The sequence below is a fragment of the Berghia stephanieae genome, chromosome 14 (assembly GCF_034508935.2).
Source record: "Berghia stephanieae isolate SIO BIC M18660-M18661 chromosome 14, UCSD_Bste_1.3, whole genome shotgun sequence".
NCBI lineage: Eukaryota > Metazoa > Mollusca > Gastropoda > Nudibranchia > Aeolidiidae > Berghia > Berghia stephanieae.
This window is the reverse complement of record NC_088373.1, coordinates 13,324,067-13,349,066: the sequence shown is the minus strand read 5'-3', so window position 1 is coordinate 13,349,066 and position 25,000 is coordinate 13,324,067. Positions and strand designations below refer to the sequence as shown.

Sequence of the window (25,000 nt, the reverse complement as noted above, 5' to 3'; positions counted from 1 at the left end):
GAGTCGAGCTTTAATCATTTTGCAGGCACATTCCACAGAATCCAAAGTGTCCAGAGCCATCAAATAAAAACCAGCTTCAAAGGGTTTCAGAAAGAAAAACAATCAATTATTCATAAGACTCCCATTAACTCACCCAAAAAAAACTGATATCAAACGAAACACTGTAAAAGAAAAACAAATGTTTTTTTTTTAATTCTTCGATTGAAATTTAATGCTGAATTGTTGTCTTTTAAAAAACGATGAGTTGTTTTGTTTTTGTTTTTTTAGTGTTTAAAAAGATCAACATATCTTGTTCGATGGTTAATTGTGGATAATGTTAAAATGAGGTCAAGGATTAAAATTGTCATCAGGATCTGTTGACAAATAAAAAGTTTTTAGGCCATAGACATAAATTGTGTTCTTCTGCGCACCGAACTGGTGTAAAACGTAAAAACATGAGATAAAGACTCGAAAACAATGCATGCAAGACATAGCTTCTCGAGGAAACGAAAGTCAGCATTCCAACTTCCACGTTTACCAAACAATCACAATTAACACATGGATTATCAAAAGGAGGACCCGTGTTATCAAATTAAACACAGAAGCTACCCGTTTACAATGCGCTTTGAGCATTAAAACGTAAATGGTGCTGCTCGAAGCTAGAAGAAATAAAATAACAATGTGAAATTGTGGTGGGCATCCGTCTGTAGTGTTTCATTCATCCTGTTATGTTGATAAAGGGGAAACCCGAAACGTCCATTTTATATGTTTTCGTATATTAAATTGAAGCTTACATTGTTATATATTTGAGCATTGTATAATATATGAAAGCGCGCTAAACAAGGTTCCTCTATCACTATCATTAAAAGAAATCCGGATACAGACTTGGAAGTGACAATCAAGAAGAGTCAACAAATCACGGGTGAAATGAAATGATCCTTGGGATAAGACAGTGTATTATTACGATCATCCGAGAGGACCAAGGTTCAAGGCCTTCAAGGTTTTGACATTTCGTTTTTCATTTTAATCATTGAGCAAGAACGTGAATCGATCAGCTCCTTCTTTGCTAAATAAACAAACAAGTACATCAAAAAATAAGCTCATTAACGTACAGATAATCAATCTTAAAATAAATGCATTAAAGCAATACGTAAACAACTATAAATAAATAAATAAAGAAATAAGCACACACAATGAGAAAAAGAATCATTGGATGCAGACGAAAATGAGATCGATACCGACAAGTAATCGTAATCGTAATGAAATAATCAACGGGTAAACCAAACCAATAGTTCATGCCAGGTCGATCTTAGTTCTAAATATAGCCGCCGTCGTTGTCTGCCGATACGCATCGACGACACCGACCAATCAATAGCTTACGTCACGTGGTACAATCATAGAGTGAGAAATACGAAAAAGAAAGAGAAAGAGGACGAAAGGGGGAGGGCAGGTAGATAGGAAAATGTCATCGCCATCAGCATCACGGTTATTGAATCGGGGTGAGTAATTATTCCGATCTTCATAAAAGACTACAATATCGATAATCGAATGCTCCCATGAACGCGGCGTGTGAGCTGACGTGATGTCAAGCGATAATCGTTGTAAAGACGAGTACACATTCACATAATGCGTGTCAAACCAATCAAATCAAGCACAATATCGACCCTAGAACGTAATGTAACGAAGAAATATATTTCAAATAGCATTTCAGTGCCAAATTCTTTCCTAAAACGAACTAAATAAAAATTGGAGAATAATTTAGCGCAGTGCCTTCTCAATCAGTTCCGGTGCCAAAGTGCAACTTAGAAGGAGCTAGAAAAGAATCGGGTGAGCAAGCTCGACTCGTCAACATTGTGAGTCATGGAAGAAATGAGAATGCAATTGAGTTCAAAAGACTAAGCTCTAAACTACACAAATTGCATCGCGTTTACATAAATAACAATGTGAAATTGAATGTAAGCTTCAATTTAATTACGAAAACAGATGAACGAGAATACTACAGATGAATGAGATGATGTGGTAGTGTTGTTGTTAACAACTCATTTTACACCTGAGTACGGTGAGAGAATGTGAGTGCCTTTTCCAAGGACTCAACTATGCGCCGAGCAAGGCTCGAACTCAGGACCTTCCGATCCGAAAGCGAGTGTCATACCACAACACCAAAGAGAGAGAGAGAGAGAGAGAGAGAGAGAGAGAGAGAGAGAGAGAGTTGGAATGAGAAAAAAAGACAGATAAGATGATACATAAGAACAATACCCTATAAATACAATATTCAGACTACATTGAGTTGGTGTAACATGAAGATTGGCCTTGGTGAGATAATAATAAATTAGAAGAAAGGGGTGGGGGGGGTGTCCGTAACATGGCATGAATAGATTTAGCCTGGAAATCTCCTTGATTGAATGGAAGAGCCATCATCAAAGCGATGAGCAGTTCAGCCATGTTGTTATTTATGACTTGAAAGGAACGAAAATATGGCTGCCGGAAGTCGTCCGCATTAAATGTCTTGTCTGAATGCGTACATCGCATGGCATCGAAGAATAACAGGAAATTAGGTGGAGATGATGAATACAAAAGATGTAGAGCGGGAGTGGGGAAACAGATCTCTCTCTCTCTCTCTCTCTCTCTCTCTCTCTCTCTCTCTCTCTCTCTCTCTCTCTCTCTCTCTCTCTCTCTCTTCTCTCCTCTCTCTCTCTCTCTCTCTCTCTCTCTCTCTCTCTTCTCTCTCTCTCTCCTCTCTCTCTTTTCTCTCTCTCTGAAGGGGAAGGGGGGGGGGGGGGGGGGGGGAGGAGGAGGAAGGAGATGAGAAATGCAGGCATGCAAATAGTTATAAGTTCAAAATGATTAAAATGAAATAAAATAAGTATATTTGACTATAGGAAAGCTTTAGTAGGAATAGACAAAATTAAATCCGAGGTTGAGACGAAATTACCACACTTCAGCCCTGATATCAATTCGAACTCGGGACAATTAATGTCATAGACCTGGTAGGAAAGTATGTAAATACTCAACTATAGACAAAGATAGTCAGTCGGTCGTATGGTGGTAGATCAATAAGCAACAGACAGCAGCATCGTCAATAATAATTGTATGTGCAGTATCTCATCTTCACGAATAAATGTCAGGACGACTGGGGGTGACGTGGTGAATTCCAAGCAAAAGATTATATCGCAATGCTTTGGTCGACATGATGGATGGGTGCAGGAAATACACACGCACACGACACCGCCATCTTTGATTCCATAGCAAGATGACGCATACATAGCATGGTAGTGATAGTTAGGCGATGGACGGAAGGATAGATAAACCACGTGTTTGAGATGAATCCACGCTCCATTAGATCGAGAAGAACTGAAAACTAAGATTGATTTCACTTTTAAGGCTTATTCCAAGACGATGAGCCACATCAGGGCCTATTCGTATGTAGGATGACTAGAGACTAGGTGTATGAAAGCCGAGGTTAAGACGAAATTATAACACTTCAGCCCTGATATCAAAAGGCTTCAACAGTCGTCACGCCACTTCCATTGTAATTACGCATGGTAACTTAGTAACTGGTTCTAAACTATCGGAACAATGGCGGACGCCCTTATGAAATGCTTCTCCGACGAGTCTTAAGGCCAAACGTGAAGTCCGACCCCCGCAAGTAACTAAAATGTAGGCCAAAGTGGGCGTGGATTTTGGTCTGGGGCTTGCTTGGCAAGATCAATATAAGAAGCGAATTATTTGAAATCTTTGACTGAACCATTCTTCATCTTCTATAAGAATGGGCCCCAAGAAGGAACTGGCCAAACTATCACACTGAACAGAGACACATGAAAGCGACTTGCCAGCGGCTTAGTTGCTGTGAGTTATTTCATTCGTCGATGAGAAACATTTCCGAGGAAAACACCAACCTCTGATACAGGGTGATCCAGCATGTAGGATGAACCAAAGAGACCCGAGACCAACAGAGAGAACTCCGCATGCAATTGCTTAGTGTCACGCCCTTCCTTCGTTTAAAACTTAATTTGTAGATTTTGGAGCCCGGATGAATTATGTGCCGCTTTGACCCTCTCTCTCTCTCTCTCTCTCTCTCTCTCTCTCTCTCTCTCTCTCTCTCTCTCTCTCTCTCTCTCTCATCAACCCCCAAAACACACGCAGGTACACATACACACACACACACACACACACACACACGTAAACAAACCTGTGATTTTATCCTATTCCGATAACGCTTTAGACAGATTTGACGCTTGTTGGATAAATGCACATCAAAGTAAGAAATTATTGAAGTCGATACCCATAATGACAACCACATCACTATATTTAGAACCAGTAATTCACACGCCTTAAACGAAAGACCACTTAACACTTAGAGTGACAAAAATTAAATCCACCTGCAATATCAAAATACCACTCAAATATTCAGCATCGTTGGGAAGGCAAGCATACTACACAAATTTTGATAACGTCTCCATTTCGTTACAGGTGAGATACAACCAACTGATAAAATACATTTCTAAAAATTGGTCGGAGATTTGTATTAGCGAGGAGAGGAGGTTACGTTATGGTTTGTCTGTTTCTTGTACTACAACTCTCAAACAATCAAGATGAATTCAAAAATCTTAAACCGTAGACTCTTTTGAAGTTGGAGGTTTGAGAATATTTGATACTTTGAAGGCAGCCTATAAATAAATTTCACTACAAGCAACAACAAAAATAATAATAATAATTTAGAGCAATTGTTTTACTATGTAATGTTTTGCCAGAGTATGACGTAGTTGGTAGAATACTAAAGAAAACGAAATTTATGTCCCAGAGAACACTTAAAACATAAAGCAACGTAGGTTCTTACTTCTTAAATTGAGTTAAGCCTTGAATTTTGGACGTAAAAATTGAATTTAGAACTATCTGACTATCTGTGTCATTGATTTATCCAATTAAGATTACGGCATGACCTAAACGTGTCCAAAGACTGCTGTTTTACCATTCAATCCAAATAAAAATTGCACACCACTTGAATTGATATGATGCGTACGTACGTTACACCATTTGTTTGCAAAGTAAAAGTGTGAGCTCGAGACAAGAGATATCGTACGTTCAAGAACAAATAAATCCAATCGAAGATCAAATAAATTATGTAGAAAATCTCCCAAAGACAAAGACTTAGTAAGCGTGGGAAATTTGCATGAAGTGGAATGAAACAAAATAACTTTTTCGGGCTCAAAACCATTCCTCAGCAGACAGTGCCTAATTTTTTCAATTATTATTTTTTATATGTATATACAATAAAAATGGTAACACGATATTATTTAGATGTAATAACATTCCGTATACATGCCCCAATGTTCATTCAGCTGAGTGCGTTCATTGTCCTGATGAATAAACGAGACAAATACAATTATGTGTATCGAGTTGAGAAATTTGCTGAAACTGGAAGACTGGGTGGATGGATGGCTGTAAGGACAATCACATGACCTGGTAAGCTATTGTGATTGACGGTTGGTTGAGTGAATTGATTAATGAAGTGATAGAGATTCAGGGATGGATGGATGGATAGTTTGATAAAGGAATAAAGAGACAGATGGACAGATAGATAAATAAAAAGGCGTCCACCAATCGATGATCTTCAGTCGATGTTGCATGCTGGTCTGGTGCCTGATGCAGTGGCGGTGCGTGGTGAATCGGACAGACGGACGATTGGATGTGGATGGATAGACGGAAGAATGGGTGGATGGATGGATGAGTAGACAAATAAATAGATGTACAATGGATAGATGGAAAGGCATCCATCAAGCACCATAATCTTCAACCGTTGCATGAATATTGGACTGCTGATGTGGTGGTCGGTGGTGTAATGGAGATGGAGAATAGAACAGACGGACGGATGGAAGGATGGATGGATGGATGGGTGAATGCATTTAGTGTTATCGATCTTCTCGGAGACTAGCACTGGCACTGACTGGCTGTTATAGCAACACATTCATTATCATACAGCAGGATGAATAATATAAGGGAGAGAGGAGGAGGAGGAAGGGGGACGAGAGACGATGGAGGTGCCAACTGGTACGATTTTTGATGACGTCTTATTGTCTGTTCTGCAGACAAGCCGGCCTGCCACCAATAACAAACTCCACGATTTTTTAAAATTCTCTCTATTTCATTTTCAAACTAAAATGTACAATGCAAGAAAATTAACTTAATTGGGGTCAATTAAAACGTTTTGGAACCGACGCATTAGCATCTTAGAAAAACATACAACCCCGCATGTTGCTTCTTTCCAAATATATATATTTTAAAAACTATAATAAAATGAAATCAAATACAAATTACGATGAGAAAAACAAAAAAACATATCAGCACAAGTAAATGCACACGATTGCAAGACATGTTGACATAAACAACTACGATTTTATAACGATTTAGTCGAAATTTAGAGGAATTTCAAAACAGCCAATGTCAGTCATAGAAAGCTTCTTTTTTTTTTCTTTTCTTTTTATTCTGTTGCATGGCCAAATTTGAAACCCTGCTCCCTCCATCCCTCCTGTTCCAAAATATTACAAATGTATTCAAAGGGCATGCCAAAACGACAATAAATGACCCCCTGGAATGAAATGGAAATAGGACTCCGTTCAGTTTGGGGTGTGAATAAATAAATGGTATTATGGGACGATTGAGAAAATGGCGGGTGAACGAAATTGAGATGTGTGATATCTAAATAATAATGTAACTCCCTTATTTATCTTTCCCACAATATTCCTTGGTGAATGAACTCGGATCCCTCCATTGGAAAACGGAACATATAATAAAAATAAAGATATTTTTGTTTGGCGAAAAAAAAATGATTTTAATGAAAAGTCGAGCTATTTAAAAACTACTTTCAATCCCTCTCTCATATACCCTGGACGGAGGTCTTACATTGCAAACCGTACAAAAACGTTGCAATACATGATAGAGGTGCTAAAAAAATGTAATATACAATGTCGCCTCTATTTCACCATTATAAATGCGCTTCTAAAATATACTTTATTGATCCTGAATGGATCGTCTATATCTTTATCAAGTGTTATAGTATTCTTTACACACTAGCAGTCTTACCAAAACCGTGCTATCGACTATAACAACCATGTACCTACTCATTTTCTCACCCGAGTTGAGTGAGGCAATGTGTGGAAAGTGACTTATTCAAAGGACGCAACGGCAGATAATGACCTTGCTAAAATTACAGACCATGCCCACTACTGCTTGATTTTGTAACATACCGCGGAGACTCGGTACCGACGCAACAGCTCTATAGACTTATTTTTAACAGAGAAGATAGAATGAATAATAAAGCCGTGACTATAGAGCATGTATCTAGACATTCAACACTTGATGGTATTTTCACACATCATACAATCTAAACACCTAAATTGTCCGTCCATTATCATAATGCACTAGTGTGCGCACGTAAATCAAATTGTAAATGTCAAACATCTTCATCCAGTCCACATATTTTTTCATGGTTCCCATACAACATTATAATATGTGTAATACCCAAACTAGCAAATCTCCATACCTACCTACTTACATAGTATTTTTTTTTTTTTTTTTTTGTATGCCCGCCTGTCGCACTCTGTAAAAACATCAAGTATGTCAAATTTCGGCTATAAAACTCGTCTTTGAAATATTAGATCCATCGATTACTCAGAGGACGAGATTTTGTGTTGTGTACGTGTTACTTTCTTCTCTTTTCTTTTTTCTCTCTCCCAGAGTAGAACAGTTGCGCGGTTACGTTTCTATAGAACAAGACTACAATATATTAATAAAATACCTATATTTTTTTTTTGTCCATAAAAGTCATACATAATATCGAGATGGATTAAAACAAATCCCAAGTAGTCAAAATAAAAGATTAAAAACTTAAAGACTGCTCAAAAATGGAAAGGCCTTGAAATAAAAACAATACAACAATGGACGTCTCGGGCAAAATGAAAAGTCATAAAAGTCAAACAATGAAATGGGGAGAAGAGAGGAGAAAAAAAAAAGAATTTAGTGAGAATTTGAAACAAACGTAAGCTCTCCGTGTTCGATGGATACATGGGTGCAAGCAACTGGACCTCAAAAAGCCTGCAAGTCTACTTATGACCAGACTTATAATCTGAAAAAGCCTGCAAGATTCACGGAATTACCTCGTCATTTGAAGTCTTGTTCTCAGCATCTAGACTTCATAATAGTAGTCCACAATTGTTGTATGTCTAATCCAAAGGTTGTAATGCAGTAATTTAGTAAGTTTCTTGTCACAAGTTGCACAAAAAAAAAAAAAAACCAAACAAAAACAAAAATCAATTAAATCCAAATCGTAAAAAGCCGGCGACGTTTTTTTCGGTAATCCAATCGGCCGGCAGGCCGGCTATAGCCGGCACTCTTGCACCCACGTGGATAATGAAATTAAATACGTTTATTCTGACCAGAGAACAAGACAGATCCATACCGTGTGACACACAAGCCGAATCACAGACTACCATGACATTCAATGACATGTAATTAGGTCAAGGACGTGAGCGTGAGTGTGAATTGATCGCGTGAGCTTAAATAATATTATCTAGATACTATATTATAATGAAAAGAGTGAAAGAGAAATGTTAAATAATCGATGTGGTTTGCAAAAGAAGTACACAATGCCAGTATTATGCCAACGTATCCAAACCCTACACGTCAATAAAAGAGCGTGGTTCAAAAGCATAGAATCATTCGTGAGAACATAAATAATCTTATAAAAATAGTGACACCTATATATAAAGTGATAGTTTAATATATAACGTTTGTTTCAAAAGCAAATCCATTCAAAGTGATGAAAAGTTGCGAATACAATGATATATTTATATGTACACGACTGACCGCGAGGTTAAAATCCGATCTACCAGAATTCTAACTCAAAAGATTGTTTAATCTCAAGGTAACGAAGTTACTTATATAATATAGTATAAGGATGGATTGATGATAAACCAAAGCCATGTTTCAACCATGCCAATTTGTGCGTGTATCGAGTACAAAAAGCCAATTCAACCCTATGCCCCCCCCCCCCCCCTCCCCCCGGCACCTTTCCCCTTCTACCCCTCGACCACAAAATCACCATCCAGGTCAATATCAGTATTTATGTTATAGGCTGGCATGTTCGCCTCTAAGAACCGAAACGGCAGAGCATCTAGTCGAAAGGTGTGTTGTGACGATGCTACCAGGCGGGTTCGCGACGGTGCACGAATGCGGACCGGACTTTGCTGATTGGGTCGCTCGTCATAACATAATAGTGTGAACCATAAGAAGCAGCAGCAGCCTCTAAGAATACGCAGGAGTGATTGGCATACCGTGGTGTTCAAGTACGTACAGTACTTCATTCTGTTCTCTTGTAGAAGTTATGACGATACTTTATTTCTACTGGAAGACTTAACTCCTTTCACCGCCACTTGTTATTGGGGCCAAGCACACAATATTATTGGGGTTTTTTTTGTTTGTCAGATCACCTTTCTTATAACAAAAAAAAAAAAAAAAAAAAAAAGAAAAGAAAATTCGAGCGCTCTCTCTCTCTCTCTCTCTCTCTCTCTCTCTCTCTCTCTCTCTCTCTCTCTCTCTCTCTCTCTCTCTCTCCCGCTTCATCTGCAGTTGTCTGTGTGTGTGTGTGTGTGTGTGTGTGTGTGTGTAGCATTTAAACAACTTTAAAATTGACTCCACGATTTATCATAATTGTGTTGAAATTGTTAACCTTATTCTGTCCACATGTGACAGAATTCACACTTAATTTGAGAAAAAACTGAATTTATAAACAATATGGCTCACGGTGCCAGGAGAGAGAGAGAGAGAGAGAGAGAGAGAGAGAGAGAGAGAGAGGGGAGGGGGCATTGAGCACAGATAAACAAGAAATACAGGCCAATTAGTCTCAATTTTATTTCATTGCTCACAAAGAGCGAAAGACCAAAATGCATTGACAGATGGTGGTGCAGCGGTACCACAGACTACTATGAGCGGTACCGCCTACAAATCATTAGCGTGCACCAGGGTGAAGCAAAAAGGAGGTAACTGTAGCCGTTAGATAGAAGTAAGCTGTAGTTGAAGGAAGGTGAGGAGGAAATGAAGATGACGAAACGAGATCGAGAAGATATAATGAAGGCGAGAAGAAGAAGAAGAAGAAGAAGAAGAAGAAGAAGAAGAAGAAGAAGAAGAAGAAGAAGAAGAAAAGAAGAGAAGAAGAAGAAGAAAGAAGAAGAAGAAGAAGAAGAAGAGAAGAAGAAGAAGAAGAAGAAGAAGAAGAAGAAGAAGAAGAAGAAGAAGAAGAAGAAGAAGAAGAAAAGAAGAAGAAAGAAGAAGAAGAAGAAGAAGAAGAAGAAGAAGAAGAAGAAGAAGAAGAAGAAGAAGAAGAAGAAGAAGAAGAAGAAGAAGAAGAAGAAGAAGAAGAAGAAGAAGAAGAAGAAGAAGAAGAAGAAGAGAAGAAGAAGAAGAGAAGAAGAAGAGAGAAGAAGAAGAGAAGAAGAAGAAGAAGAAGAAGAAGAAGAAAAGAAGAAGAAGAAAAGAAGAGAGAAAAGAAGAAGAAGAGAAGAAGAAGAAGAAGAAGAAGAAGAAGAAGAAGAAGAAGAAGAAGAAGAAGAAGAAGAAGAAGAAGAAGAAGAAGAAGAAGAAGAAGAAGAAGAAGAAAAGAAGAAGAAGAGAAGAAGAAGAAGAAGAAGAAGAAAGAAGAAGAAGAAGAAGAAGAAGAAGAAGAAGAAGAAGAAGAAGAAAAGAAGAAGAAGAAGAAGAAGAAGAAGAAGAAGAAGAAGAAGAAGAAGAAGAGAAAGAAGAAGAAGAAGAAGAAGAAGAAGAAGAAGAAGAAGAAGAAGAAGAAGAAGAAGAAGAAGAAGAAGAAGAAGAAGAAGAAGAAGGAGGAGGAGGAGGAGGAGGAGGAGAAAGCACGGACTATGAGTTAAGAGAAGGAATAAAATGAAACTATGACGAGGGAGATAGAGAGAACATGAAATGAGACTTATGAGAACGAGAACAGTGTAAACACAGATCAGATACGACTAGTTGGTCCTGCACACGAACAAAACACATTGTTTTCCATACGGACTAGAAAACTTTTAACTTGAGAGACTTACTAAAATAATATAATCCCCACATATCAGATTTTCATCAACTCGGGAATATTTTGAAGCCTTTTCGTTAAAGACATTTTGACGAGCTGAGATATGAGATTGCTCTATAATACTCTATAGATAGAATGAAGTTGACGTCACACGAGTCTTTGTTATTGTATTTTAGCCATCCGCATTTATGAGTAATTCTAACTAAACTGTATTAGCCAGACTACAAACGTTTAAGGTTACACATAGTTTTGTGTGTTGGTCCGTTACACTTCCGGATGGCAATGTTGTGAACTTCTTAGCCAAACGCATACTATCTACTATATTATAAAGTAAAAGCAAATCAAAAATGAAGTGTGTCAGCGTAGGTAGGGGGTGTGTGCATCCCCGACAACGACAGACATCGCGAACAGACAGTTGTTTACAAATAAACCGAATCAACATTGTGCTCATCATTCCTATCCTATCTACTGTAGATTCCATTTATAAATAACATTAAAATTTTATTTTTTTTTAAACTGTGTCATATTTTTATATGATTTGTTGTCAAGTCACAGCCATTGGTTTACATACAACCAATCCAAAATGGCGTCCATCTTTGTATCCCCTATCCTCACACTGTTATAGATAGTATGCAGATGACGTCACTCAGGCCTTTGTTATTGTTTTTGCCATCCGCGTTTGTGAGTTGTACTCACTAAACTGTATTAACCAGACTATAAAAGTTCATGGTTACACAGAGTTTGTGTGTTGGTCCGTTATACTTCCGGATGGCAATGTTGTGAACTCCTTGGCCAAGCGCATTCTATCTATAGATGTAAGATCTTTTCCCAATTTCTTCTTATTACAAAGTTAATTAGTCAATTATATATTTATTAGCCATTCAATCACCCCCCCCCCCCCCCTTGTGTTCATTTGTTTTTGTTTCTCACCAAAACTCAAATAAAAATAAACAACTGTCAATGTTCTGAAATTTCGAGTAAACATCTCTCACGTTTTGAAGTCATGAATATTGAGTTGAATAACTAAACTTTTTGTCAATTCAAGGCAAATGAGACTTACCCCCCCCCCCCCCCCCCCCCCCCCCCAGCCAAATCACCACCTCATATAGAAAGAAAAAATAAAAACTAATAATAAATAAATAAATAAATAAATAACCCAAAATACTGGCAAAGTAACAGTAATGTTTCTCAAAAATGACGAAATAGTGTGGATAAAGTTAGCTCGGCAAATTGATTGACTTGTGGACGAACGCCATGCTAATAACAATATATATAAGTGTGCACTTTACTGTTATAAAAAAATAATAAACCAATAAATTGATGAATAAATGAACAAAGGAAAGAAGAACGTGACATTCAGAGGTTATGCAATAAAAATACGCATAAATAAGTATTATGCGTCATCGCGATACATAGTGTCAGTAAAGTAAGTCATCGTGCTCCAATTAGGGGAGAGAAAAAAAATCTAAATGAATTCTCCCAAAGACAAATAAAGCTTGTGTAGAAATAAAGTCACGCCTACGAGTTTCCCCCATCTCTCTCTCTCTCTCTCTCTCTCTCTCTCTCTCTCTCTCTCTCTCTCTCTCTCTCTCTCTCTCTCTCTCTCTCTCTCTCTCTCTCACACATACACATTAATATATATTATTCACGAACAATAAAAACAATTAATAACTGCATCAACAACACATCAAGACACTTGAGACACTTGTCACAAGCACTGACAATTAAGTCCAGAGTGTCAATATCAAGTAAAATCACTCCCATACGTCATGTATAACAATAATAATAATAATAATAATAATAATAATAATAATAATAATAATAATAATAATAATAACAACAACAATAATAATAATAACAATAATAATAATAATAATAATAATAATAATAATAATAATAATAATAATAATAATAATAATAAATAATAATAATAATAATAATAATAATAATAATAACAATAATAATAAAAAAACAATAATAATAATAATTATAATTATTATTATAAATTACACTTTCCTCGTATGTACAAGCTCAAGGCGCTTATATTGCATGCAGTAACCAGCAACTTATAATTAGAAGCCATAATTGTAGACAACTGATGGACTGAAGGTTCGAAGAGGGAAGAGACAAACGATGGATTGAAAGACTCAATGAAAAGAAAAGAGGGGAAAGGGTAATGTGATGAGGAGACGTGGATAAGAGAGAGAGAGGGGGAGAGAGAGAGAGAGAGAGAGAGAGAGAGAGAGAGAGAGAGAGGGAGAGAGAGAGATGATTAAAATCGTGACGGTATAACATGTGACAATACACCACACCAGCCGATAGCAATGCAGAGAGACAAAACAAAACAGCATGTTAAAAAAAGAATGGAAAGATAATAAAATCAAGCCAGAAGAAAAGTAAATTGAAACTAACAGACACAGCCTAAACAATCATCTAAACTTTCAAAGACGCAGATTTAGAAAGAGTTGGAAGAACAGGATGGAACCCACAATAACAACAACTATAAAAACAACAAGAAATGAAAGGAATAGAGAAGTGCAATAGAGAATTGAAATTTTTGCAGTGCTGGGGAGATGTAAGTTGTATCCAAGACATGCTCTACAGACTTAGTCAGGTCTTTTGGGTTCAAATCCCCACTAAACATCGCCAAAGTTTTTATTCTCCATTGACTTCTGGCACTCTGATAAACCTTTCAATTCTTTTATCATTAACAGGAGTGCTTTTCTTCATTCACTAGTCTGGGAATAAAAAAATAATGTTGCGGCCTTGTCACAAGTCAAGAAAATAAATTATATTATTCACTCCAGTACCACTTCATAAAGTATTGTATTAGTCACCCTAATGGACCTTCAGTAGTAGAATGAAATATAAAGTGAAGGGATGCAAGGAAGAAGATTCAGATAAGAGAATAAAGCATTCACTAAAAAATCTAAAATTCCTCACACCGAAATGTTCTCGAAAGAGAGAAAAGATAACATTTTGAAAACCAACACAGTTTATATATTTATCCACTCGAAACAGAATTTAGCGCCAAAACCAAAATAGAAGCGAAAAAGATAACATTTGAAAATCAGCAAGTAAGAATAAGCATATCTTCACCATCAGACAAGACATTTTAGCATCAACACACCCCAACAATTCAATCTTTCAGTAAGTGGTGCCGATTCTGTGCCAAGGTTTACAGGTGCCAAACATAATGAAATAGCAGGGCAGGAACAGCGTGCTCTGTATGCCTATCTTTTTCTCTCTTTCCCTATCTATAATGTTAACTTGACTAACCTATGCACGGAATATAAACAAAAGAGAAGGAAAAAACAAAAAAACAAAACAAAAATAGAAACAAAGAGGAATAGACCCAGTTTGGGATAAAGGCCAAATTTTGTCTTGGAAGCTCTATACAATGCAGGTATAACTGAAAAATAATTGTAAATAATAATCAATTTTATCATCCTCAAATGCGCAATTAATTCAACGACAACAACTACAGAATGCCTGGCTTCTTTCGATAAACACCACAAGTTTTAATAATATAAGACCAGAAACTCTGAGGAAAATCATAATTGTAGGAACTTTGTAGGAAATCAATGATAAGCCTAGCTAAGCAATAAAACAGCAAGATTAATAATATATGAAAAGGAGTACACGAAACAGTCGGTACCAGACAATGCAGAAAGAAAAATACAATGCAGAAAGAACAATACAAAAAAACATAATCATCTCCTAAAAATTAGACACGGTCCAACTGAGGATCAAACCTCAGAGCTCGTGTTCAATGGTCACTTATTACTTTATTAAAACTGCACCGATGAAAGCGACCCAATAAGGCTTCAGCTGACTGACCCGATATTTCATGCATCTCAAGACAGATCATAATACGACATGCAGAGATAAAAATATACTAAACAACATGAGACAAAGAAAAGGATATCACAATAAAGGTAGACAGAGGGCTTAATGAAGACCCTCTCATATTTGACAAGTCGATATGGAGACCCTTTCCCATACAGTTTACCAGTCAAACAAACCAAAGAATAGCGTGATAAAAACCTGTTTCAACTGTTTCAGCAACCATTTGTAATTCAGTCAAAACCTTGTCCCCCCCCCCCCCCCCCCCCCCCCAAAAAAAATACATCTTATATCTCTATAATGTAATGATCGGTTTGGACAGTATTAATATCATGAATCTATTTGTCACATCACTAAGTCTGCACAAGTAAAAAAATAAAAGAAGTCCAGGTACAGAAGATTTTTTTTTTTTGCATAATAATTTTGAAAAATATAATTCTCAAAAAGAGGTTTGCAATCCTTAAAACAATACCGGGATGCCACCACCAGACAGAGACAGAAAACTGTATATATAAAACGCCCTTTTTTATGAAAGCATATCATTGAAGTACATACAGGCGTATGCCAGATTGAACTCACAGACCTAATTCAGGTCTATATCACTACACCACCATAGCAGCACACCATTTTAAAAAAAAATTAATTATGAGAAAAAAATCCAAATGTCATATTCAGGATTCAAACTGGTTAGCTTTTGATCCAAAAACAGGTGGCTTGCCATTTCATTTTTACTACATTGCCCTTTTAGAACATGCGCTCAGTTCGTGAAAAGTCACCATTTCTCAGATTTCATATAACGAGGAAGAAAATAACATCATCCCATTCCACTCAAGGACAGACACAAATCACCACATTCCACTTAAGGCCACACACACAAATCAAAGCATCTTACTCTTTAAATAGAAACTGACAACAATAGAGACAACAGAGAAGTAGTATAGTAACAATCAAAGTCTCTATCCTTGATTGGGACAACAACAAATACCACTTCAGTCTTAAAATAGCATTGGAAAATCAAAAGCCGAGATGAAGTGGATTAGATAATTACAACTACTTCTGTAAATGAGCCACTAGAGACAAAACAAATAATCAGTGTAGTAACTACTCTTTAATCTGAATTTCAAGGGAAAAAATACAATGTCAGTACAATATGCAAGATCTCTGCGCCTATTTCCTTGAATGCCCACTTTGATGTAACATCATTCTCTTTGGTCATGTGTCAATTAATTTCAAAAATAACATTGTTTAACCATATAAAGTCCTTAAGAGCCATTAGGCCCTTGGAGCTGGCGTTAATCCCATTATCTACAGCGTAAAATGGACAATAGGAATTGCTTGCTACCCTTTGGTTAGGATTCTTATCTATTGTAGAGTATATTCCATCAGATCTAACCGACCCAGCTACCGTATCACTGCCGAATGGACAGGGGGGTGTCAGAAGAAAGTCTTGATTTCGCCGGTAACTATCTCAGTCCCTTTGCATGTGAAGCAAGAGCTCTAACACAATTGAACTATCTGGACCCCTTGTTAACCACTAAACCGTCTAAAAACTAAATTTGTGTGAGAACAATTCCGAAATGGAAGAAAAATTCCTTAGTTGGCCGATATTGTTTAATATGCTATTTTATTTTTAATAGGCTTTAGCAAAAGAGACTTCCACGATTTTTCTACAGAGAGGACTTACAAAATACCCCTGTCATCTATCTGGAATTTAGTAATGTATTTATGTCTTTATCGCTTTATGTGGTAAGCTGAAGAAGGGTTTTGAGCCCGAAACATTCCGTGTTTGGTATTTTGTACTTTTTTAAAGCTATTATTATATATTCATTTTTGTTTATTACCTTCACTATATATAAGTATAACTATAACAATAATAAGGGAAGGGGAAATAGCTGCATAATCTAGGCTACTAATCATAAAGAAAGATAAGGTACAATGAATTCTGCTTATAAATTGGCAATGAAGAGTCCTCTACTACCTTTTGAAAATGAAATGACTAGTGAAATAATAAATTAAAGGAAGTGGCGATAAGATTCTGATGAGATAAGATGAGTAAGCCTGATACTGATACTTCAACTTCAACAGACCCAATCTATTTAGACAGTTGGAACTCGCTATGTTTACAGAACAATGGATTGTCGTTCATCAAGGGGTTTATTGGCAGGTAATCTCTCTTTTGTGTGATTGTGCGTCTAATTTTACGTTTACTTTGTCACAAAAAAAATACAATTCAGGAATCGTGTGAATTACGAAATGAACAAGTTTCAGTTTCAATACTAAAGACAGCTTCCTGAATAACCTCTTCATGAGTCATCCATAACTATACCTATATTACAGTACTACGGACAAAAGAACGTTTTCAAAGAAAAGTTTTGGCAGTAAACCTATATATATAATATAAATAAAAATTAACCAATCATACACACACAGGCACCCACTGAATTGTACTAAGATTTAAAGTGCTGAAAAAGGAGTCACGGGGAGGTAAATGATAAAAGCAGATAAATAAGAAGGCGTATTATAATACACGTAATAAATTATAATCTCAAACTATACTATGACTATGGAAGCGACGAAGAATGGATGAGAACGGCGACAGATTCAAAACAAAGAGTGATCATTTTCTTTAAAATAATCAAAATTGGGAATCAAGAAAAGAAGCCTTTTTAAATTAATGGAATTTGGGGTGGGGGAGGTGAAGACATCTCGCAAATGGATAGGGAAGCTCAAAATAACATATCCACCACATCTTCAGTTCGAAGCATCTTCTGACAAACAGATCGATAAAACTCAGTTCGACCTCGATCTCCGGCGAGGTTTGTTTTTCTTTCTTTTTTTTCTTAGTTCGAGGACTAGCGACGAGTGAGGAAGCAGCAGAGAAGCTCTAGCAGAACACGAAACAGAATAAAATTATGAGAAGTATTGGCTCAACTTACCCAAACAGCAATGGAAAAATAGTAGTATTGCTATAGAGGCGTAACAGAAATCCATGTTGACGCTGGTCATTTAGATGTGTCAAAATCACAAGACGAAGCGAAAGTGGAAGAAGGTATTTCAAAGCTTTTTCTAGTCAAATCGAGCAAGTAAACACAGGTAATGTCTGTCGGTGGCAGATCAGTACGAAGTGTCGGCTGGTGAACAATCGACGACCCAGTTTACGCTCGGCGCTAGTTTCAGATTCGTAGTTTAGTTCCGCGTTGTCTCGTCTGCTTCCTCGCCCTCGCTCGGCACAACTCGGCCATGTTTCGTGACCGTCGCACGACTTAACCTACGCTTCCGTTTAAAATATAGTTCGTTATTTCATATTGATTTTTTTAATGATAAAAGGACATTCTCCACAAATCCGAATTTTAAAAAAAATCCGCATGATTGATATTCAGAAAGAAATACTTTTGTTGACATGTTCATTTGAGGATTTTAAACTATTCTTGGCGTTTGAATATTTATATAATATTATTGTTTAGCGAGCGCGAGCCCTCGACCGTGCGCTCGACGTTCAGTGTTTGGCGTAGGAAATATCTATTCATACAAGCGTTGTCCCGTGAAAAAAAAAATATTTAAAAAAATATATATTAAGCTTAAATTGATTTATTGGGGGGGGGGGGATAATTAAACTCATCTTTACTTAATAGTCTCTTGAGACTATTATCACTATTTTAGTGTAGCTGTAATTGGAATAAATCGGGAGAAAAATATCATAATTTATTACTCATGTTGGTAATTTATTACGAATTATAATGTATCAGCTACATTACTCATAATTTATTACGCCTGAGCGGCGAGCTTGTGTGTTGTTGTTTTCTTTTGTTTTGTTGTTGTTGTTGATTTTTTTTTTGTTTGTTTGTTTGTTTTGTTTGTTTTGTTTTGTTGTTTTTTTTTTTTTTTTGTTTATTATTATTATTCTTTTCTTTTATTTATTTCAGCATTATATACAGTTATGGCGAGTCGGTATTATCTAGTCTTGCATCAAAGTCGATTAAAGGTGAATTTGTTAAGCGGCTATGCGGATATGTGGTTTAGTGGTTGGACACTCCCCTTCGGATCCGATGGTCCTGGGTTCGAGTCCCGCTTTGAGCGGCACACAGTTGAGTTTTTGGAAAATAAATGCTCTTAACTTCTCACCGTACCTTGTTGTAAAATGAGTACCTGGCCGTTAATAGCGTTGTCTCTGTCTAAAAAAGAAATGGTAATATCACCCAACAGGCTTCATGTCTCATCCTACATGTTAAATGTTGCTGTTGGCTACGGACCTGATGTAAAGCGCCAGTTAATTGCCTCATGATGGAAAGACACGTATTCAAAAAATTGGCCAGAAAACTCGTCCTTCAAATATTGGTCGATTTAAAAGGGCCCGCATCTTGGCCAAAACTCTCAACTATGGGACTAAGGAAGACCTCTCGAGGTCCCAGGTTTGAGAGCTTTTGCCAAGATGAGGGTCATTTTAATCAATCGATATTCGAATAACGAGTTTTCTGGCCAGATTTTTAATCGCGTCTTTCCAGAGTATGGCAGTTAACTGGTTAATAAAAGTAGTCCCTCGTAGCCATTGGGGGGCATGGAGCTGGAGTTTATCCCGGTTTCTATAGCGTGAAACGGACAATAGCAATTGCTTGCTATCTTTGGATAGGATGCTTGCCAAGGGGCAGCGTGGCTCAGTAGTGGTACGGTCTTTGCTTCGTACCCGAAAGGTACAGAGTTCAATCACCCGCCGCTTCGCTGTGTGGCCTTGAGCAAGTCACCTCGCCCTAGCTCACTTTGGGGCGCTGCTCTGCGGCTGACGCCTGTGTTTTTCCAGTCTTCCCTTGGAATAGACCCTAAAGACAAATTTCCCCATGAGGATGAATAAAAGGAATTTTAATTTTGTTCTCTTTTTTTTTTTAAGAAAGGTTTTTGATTATAACTCAAATTTTACAAGTCAGGGTTAATTTTTAAATAGCAGGATCAAGGATCAGATTATTTATTCCGACGTAAACTAACGGGTAGATAACCACGCCTCTCGGACAATCGTCATCAAGTAAACAATGGCAGTGATTGGTTGACACGGCAACCTACACAGATTTTACTATCAATGTTATGTGTTAAGTACAATACCCACTTTTCAACCGCTTGATCAGTAGAATCAGAACAGAAAACTATGTGTAAACCTAAACGTTTTTAATATGATCGAGAAAACCATGTGATAACTAGTCACCCATTTGTCAATATAAAAACAATAACAACGATCAGATGGAGCTCGAATTCGTTCACGTTATTGTTTATAAACAACCAACTATGTTTTGTCCGATCACGTGTGAAGATGTGTCATAAATTCCATGTTTTGATTGGTGAAAAATCTACTGGTTAATTGGATAGAAGGAGTCACTTTCTGTGTTCGCTATCCTCCGTGCCTGATTTCCCTATCCATGTTGCTCTCTGTCTTTGTTAAGAATACTCCTCAACAGTCTTAACGTCACTTCCTTCCTTATGACGCATGGTAACTTAGTAACACTCGCTCTAAACTATCGGAACAATGGCAGACGCCCGTATGAAATATTTCTCCGGCGAGCTTAAAAGCGTATCCAGAGGGGAAAAAACACATAAATTTGATCATGTTTTGACTTTTACACATTCTGATCACAAGGCATATGAAAAGTTCTAGCCAGCATGAAGAATATAAAGTAATGCTTTTTTTTGTTTAGAACCAAGATGGTCGCCGTTGCCGGGAGGCGTGACATCAGACTATTGAATCCAATTAAGATTGCTTGGGTTGTTTTCGTTGTTTTTTGTTTCCTGGTCAGTCAAATGTAGAGCATCTTCTCTGAGAAATGATAATCTTTTTTTTCTTGCATATTATTATCTCTCTGTTATTTATTATTGTAATTATTAATCTTGAATAGAGTATACTTTGTAAACATTTGATTGTGTGTATCCTCTACAATGGGACTCTTTGATGCTCTTGGCTAAGAAGCTCACATTATTGCCATCCGGGAGTTTACCGGACTAACACACAAAACTATTGTGTAACCGTGAACTTTTATAGTCTGGATAATACAGTTAAGTGAAAATTACTCATAAACGTGGATGGCAAAAAGCAATAACAAAGACGTGTTTGACGTCAACTTGATACTATCTATTGATTGAACGAAGATTTCGTCAATGAAGTCTTTGTAATTGTTTGTTTTGTTTTTTTGTTTTTTGTTTTGTTTTTTTTTTTTTGTTTTGTTTATTGCTTTTTGTTTTGTTTTGTTTGGGGTTTTTTTGGTTGTCATCCTTGTTTATGAGTAATTCTCACTAAACTGTATTAACCCGTAGCCATCGTAAAGTTAACGATGGCTTCGATTAACCAGACTGTAAACGTTCAATGTTGCACAGAGTTTTGTCTGTTAAATAATCAATAATGAACATTTATATAGCGCAATATCCACTAAACGTTCTCGTGGCTATTAATGTGGTCTTGTGGCTTTCGGATCGGAAGGTTCTGGTTCGACCCTCGCTCGGCGCATAGTTGAGCCCTCGGAAAAGGCTCTTCACTCACATTTTCTCACCGTACTCAGGTGTAAAATGAGTACCTTGTCGTACACAGTGTTATCTCTGTCGGAAAAAAAAATTATAATATCGCCTAACATGGGTCATGTCTCGTTTTACATGTTACGTGTGGGTTTTTACACTTTGTAAAGCGATTTGAGTACGTGTAGGGGGGATCGAGCACTATATCTATGTAATATCATTTTGAGACGATTTTGAGACTATATCTATGTAATATCATTTTGAGACGATTTTGAGACTATATCTATGTAATATCGTTTTGAGACGATTTTGAGACTATATCTATGTAATATCGTTTTGAGACGATTTTGAGACTATATCTATGTAATATCATTTTGAGACGATTTTGAGACTATATCTATGTAATATCGTTTTGAGACGATTTTGAGACTATATCTATGTAATATCGTTTTGAGACGATTTTGAGACTATATCTATGTAATATCGTTTTGAGACGATTTTGAGACTATATCTATGTAATATCGTTTTGAGACGATTTTGAGACTATATCTATGTAATATCGTTTTGAGACGATTTTGAGACTACATGTAATATCGTTTTGAGACGATTTTGAGACTACATGTAATATCGTTTTGAGACGATTTTGAGACTATATCTATGTAATATCGTTTTGAGACGATTTTGAGACTATATCTATGTATTATCGTTTTGAGACGATTTTGAGACTATATCTATGTAATATCGTTTTGAGACGATTTTGAGACTATATCTATGTAATATCGTTTTGAGACGATTTTGAGACTATATCTATGTTATATCGTTTTGAGACGATTTTGAGACTATATCTATTTAATATCGTTTTGAGACGATTTATCTTGGGCACAGACATCTACTCACGCACATTTATCTATATACACCCGTACATACACATGCAAACACACAAACATTAGCAGTCTTTAAACTTTGTAAAGCGATTTGAGTACCTGTCGGGGGGATCGAGCGCTATATCTATGTAATATCGTTTTGAGACTATATCTATGTAATCTCGTTTTGAGACGATTTATCTTAGGCACAGACATCTACTCACGCACATTTATCTATATACACCAGTACATACACATGCAAACACACAAACATTAGCAGTTTACCATTATCATTTACGAGAGATACATTGCATTGATTGATATTATTACCTCATTCTGCTGTAGGCAATGATAAAATGAGGCGGGGGGGGGGGGGGGGGATTGATAATTCAGATGTGCACATGATGTTGAACTACAAGATTGAGTTGCTGGGCATATCAGAGGCAAGATGGACAGAAGCTGGGAAACGCCAACTCTCCAATGGTGACCTGATCGTTTGGTCAGAGCCTAGGACTTCATAATAATATAGGACTGCTCACCGCCCTCTTACTCAATCCTACGGGGCCGTTCTATTTTTTTTCCTATATAACAGTACCCCTGTCGTCAGACTTTAATGATATGCAGATGCCGGTGACAATCAAAGGCATTCCTTTCTCGTCTTTCCCCCAACCGTTTCCCCATCGGGTGGGGAAGTGATGTCACTTTTACGTCATCAAAGAAATTCCTTAACTGACCGGCTCAAGAGTAAGACGACTATAGATGTCGCTGGTCAGAGCGAAAGGTTGACCAACACAGAGAAGGCGTTGCCCGCTTGATAGCCAGGCAAAATAACAAATCACTATTCGAATGGAAACCTAAAAAATGAAAGGATTTTAGACACTGGACACAGCTCACAATACACCAAACTATCAATCCTCACATGTTACACACCCGCATAGGATGCAGATGAAGAAAACAAGGAAGAAAAAAAAAAAAAGAAAGTACATAATGTGACCGTCGTCGTCTGACATCCGAACGCAATATTGGGCTTGACTTAACATTGTTGGTCTGAGAGTATTTTCATAGAACCTTTTCCACATGTCATGTGATCAGAATGTAGATATAAAAGTAAAAAAACCTGATCAGATTTATAATGCTCCCCCCCCCCCCCCCCCCCCCCCCAGGGTACACGTTTATGCTCGTTAGAGAAGTATTTCATAAGGGCGTCCGCCATTGTTCCGATAGTTTAGAACCAGTTACTAAGTTACTATGCGTCATTACGATGGAAGTGACGTCACGATTGTTGAAGTCTATTAGTCGAATAATGCTGCAATGCCGCGCTGCCCCGTATTAACAGTGACATGAAGAAAGTTCAGCACCGGGCGATATCGGGGCAAGGGAAATAATTCAGTATTTTCAACGATCACGAGATCCTCTAATAAATCTTTTTACGTCCCTTGCCCTTCTCTTATCGTCCATAATTTATATTTACACATTCATCATAATAATATTATGGGATCGATCTTACACGTAATAATATTATTATATTATTCGGCCAGTCGAGTCAATAGCTCTGCTGAGTTTTACTTCTCCCAACCTATTATTATCCCCTTTTCACAATATCAACAAGATGATAGATAGATAGATAGATAGATAGATAGATAGATAGATAGATAGATAGATAGATAGATAGATAGATAGATAAATATAGATAGATAGATAGATAGATAGATAGATAGATAGATAGATAGATAGATAGCGTGAAAGAGAGGAGTGGAGAGAGAGAGAGAGAGAGAGAGAGGGGGGGGAGAGAGAGAGAGAGATAGATAGAGAGAGAGAGAGACAGAGAGAGAGAGAGACAGAGAGAGAGAGAGACAGACAGAGAGAGAGACAGAGAGAGAGAGACAGAGAGAGAGACAGAGAGAGAGAGATAGAGAGAGAGAGAGAGAGAGAGAGAGAGGGGAGAGAGAGAGAGACAGAGAGAGAGACACAGAGAGAGAGAGAGAGAGAGAGAGACAGAGAGAGAGAGAGGGAGAGAGAGAGAGAGAGACAGAGAGAGAGACAGAGAGAGAGAGAGATAGATAGAGAGAGAGAGAGACAGAGAGAGAGAGATAGATAGAGAGAGACAGAGAGAGAGAGAGAGAGAGAGAGAGAGAGATGTTTCCGTTTAAAGTGTTTTATATCCTGACATTTTAAAATTCTTTATTTCAATTTTAGATATCTATTCTATTCATCTTTCTTTTCTTATTTTTGCGATTAAAAATCTTCTAATTGAGTGTGTGCGTTTGTTATTGGATTCAGTCGCATCCTTCGTAAAACTATAGATAGTGTGCACTTGGCTAAGAAACTCACAACATTGCCATCCGGAAGTATAACGGACCAACACACAATGCTATGTGTAACCTTGAACGTTTATAGTCTGGATAATAAAGTTTAGTGAGAATACGCTTCAACAGTCGTCACTTCCCTCGTAATGACGCATGGTAACTTAGTAACTGGATCTAAACTATCGGAACAATGGCGGACGCCCTTATGACATGTTTCTCCGACGAGCATAAAAGCGTATCCAGAGGAAAAAAAACATTATAAATCTGATCATGTTTTGACTTTTACACAGTCTGATCACAAGACATATGAAAAGTTCTAGCCAGCATGAAGGATAAAAAGTACCGATTTTCTTTGTTTAGAACTACGATGGCCGCCGTTGCTGGGCGACGTGACATCAGACTATTGAATCCAATTACTTATAAAAACGTGGATGGCAAAAAAA

At 37.2% G+C, this 25,000-nt stretch overlaps 1 protein-coding gene across 4 annotated transcripts in view; it reads right to left on the bottom strand.

Annotated features, from left to right (window-relative positions):
- LOC144960107 (neural cell adhesion molecule 1-like) overlaps positions 1-18,184 on the bottom strand; it is a 192,799-nt gene extending 174,615 nt beyond the window's left edge. For 3 of the 4 annotated variants that reach the window (XM_078893067.1, XM_078893066.1, XM_078893068.1), the window contains exon 1: positions 17,839-18,155. In XM_078893067.1, the coding sequence (XP_078749193.1) occupies positions 17,839-17,908 (70 nt within the window). In that variant the 5' untranslated portion in view covers positions 17,909-18,155. Of the gene's footprint in view, positions 1-17,838 lie in introns of all 4 variants that reach the window. The other variant, XM_078893070.1, reaches the window with a different exon arrangement.
- Between the last annotated feature and the right edge of the window lie 6,816 nt (positions 18,185-25,000).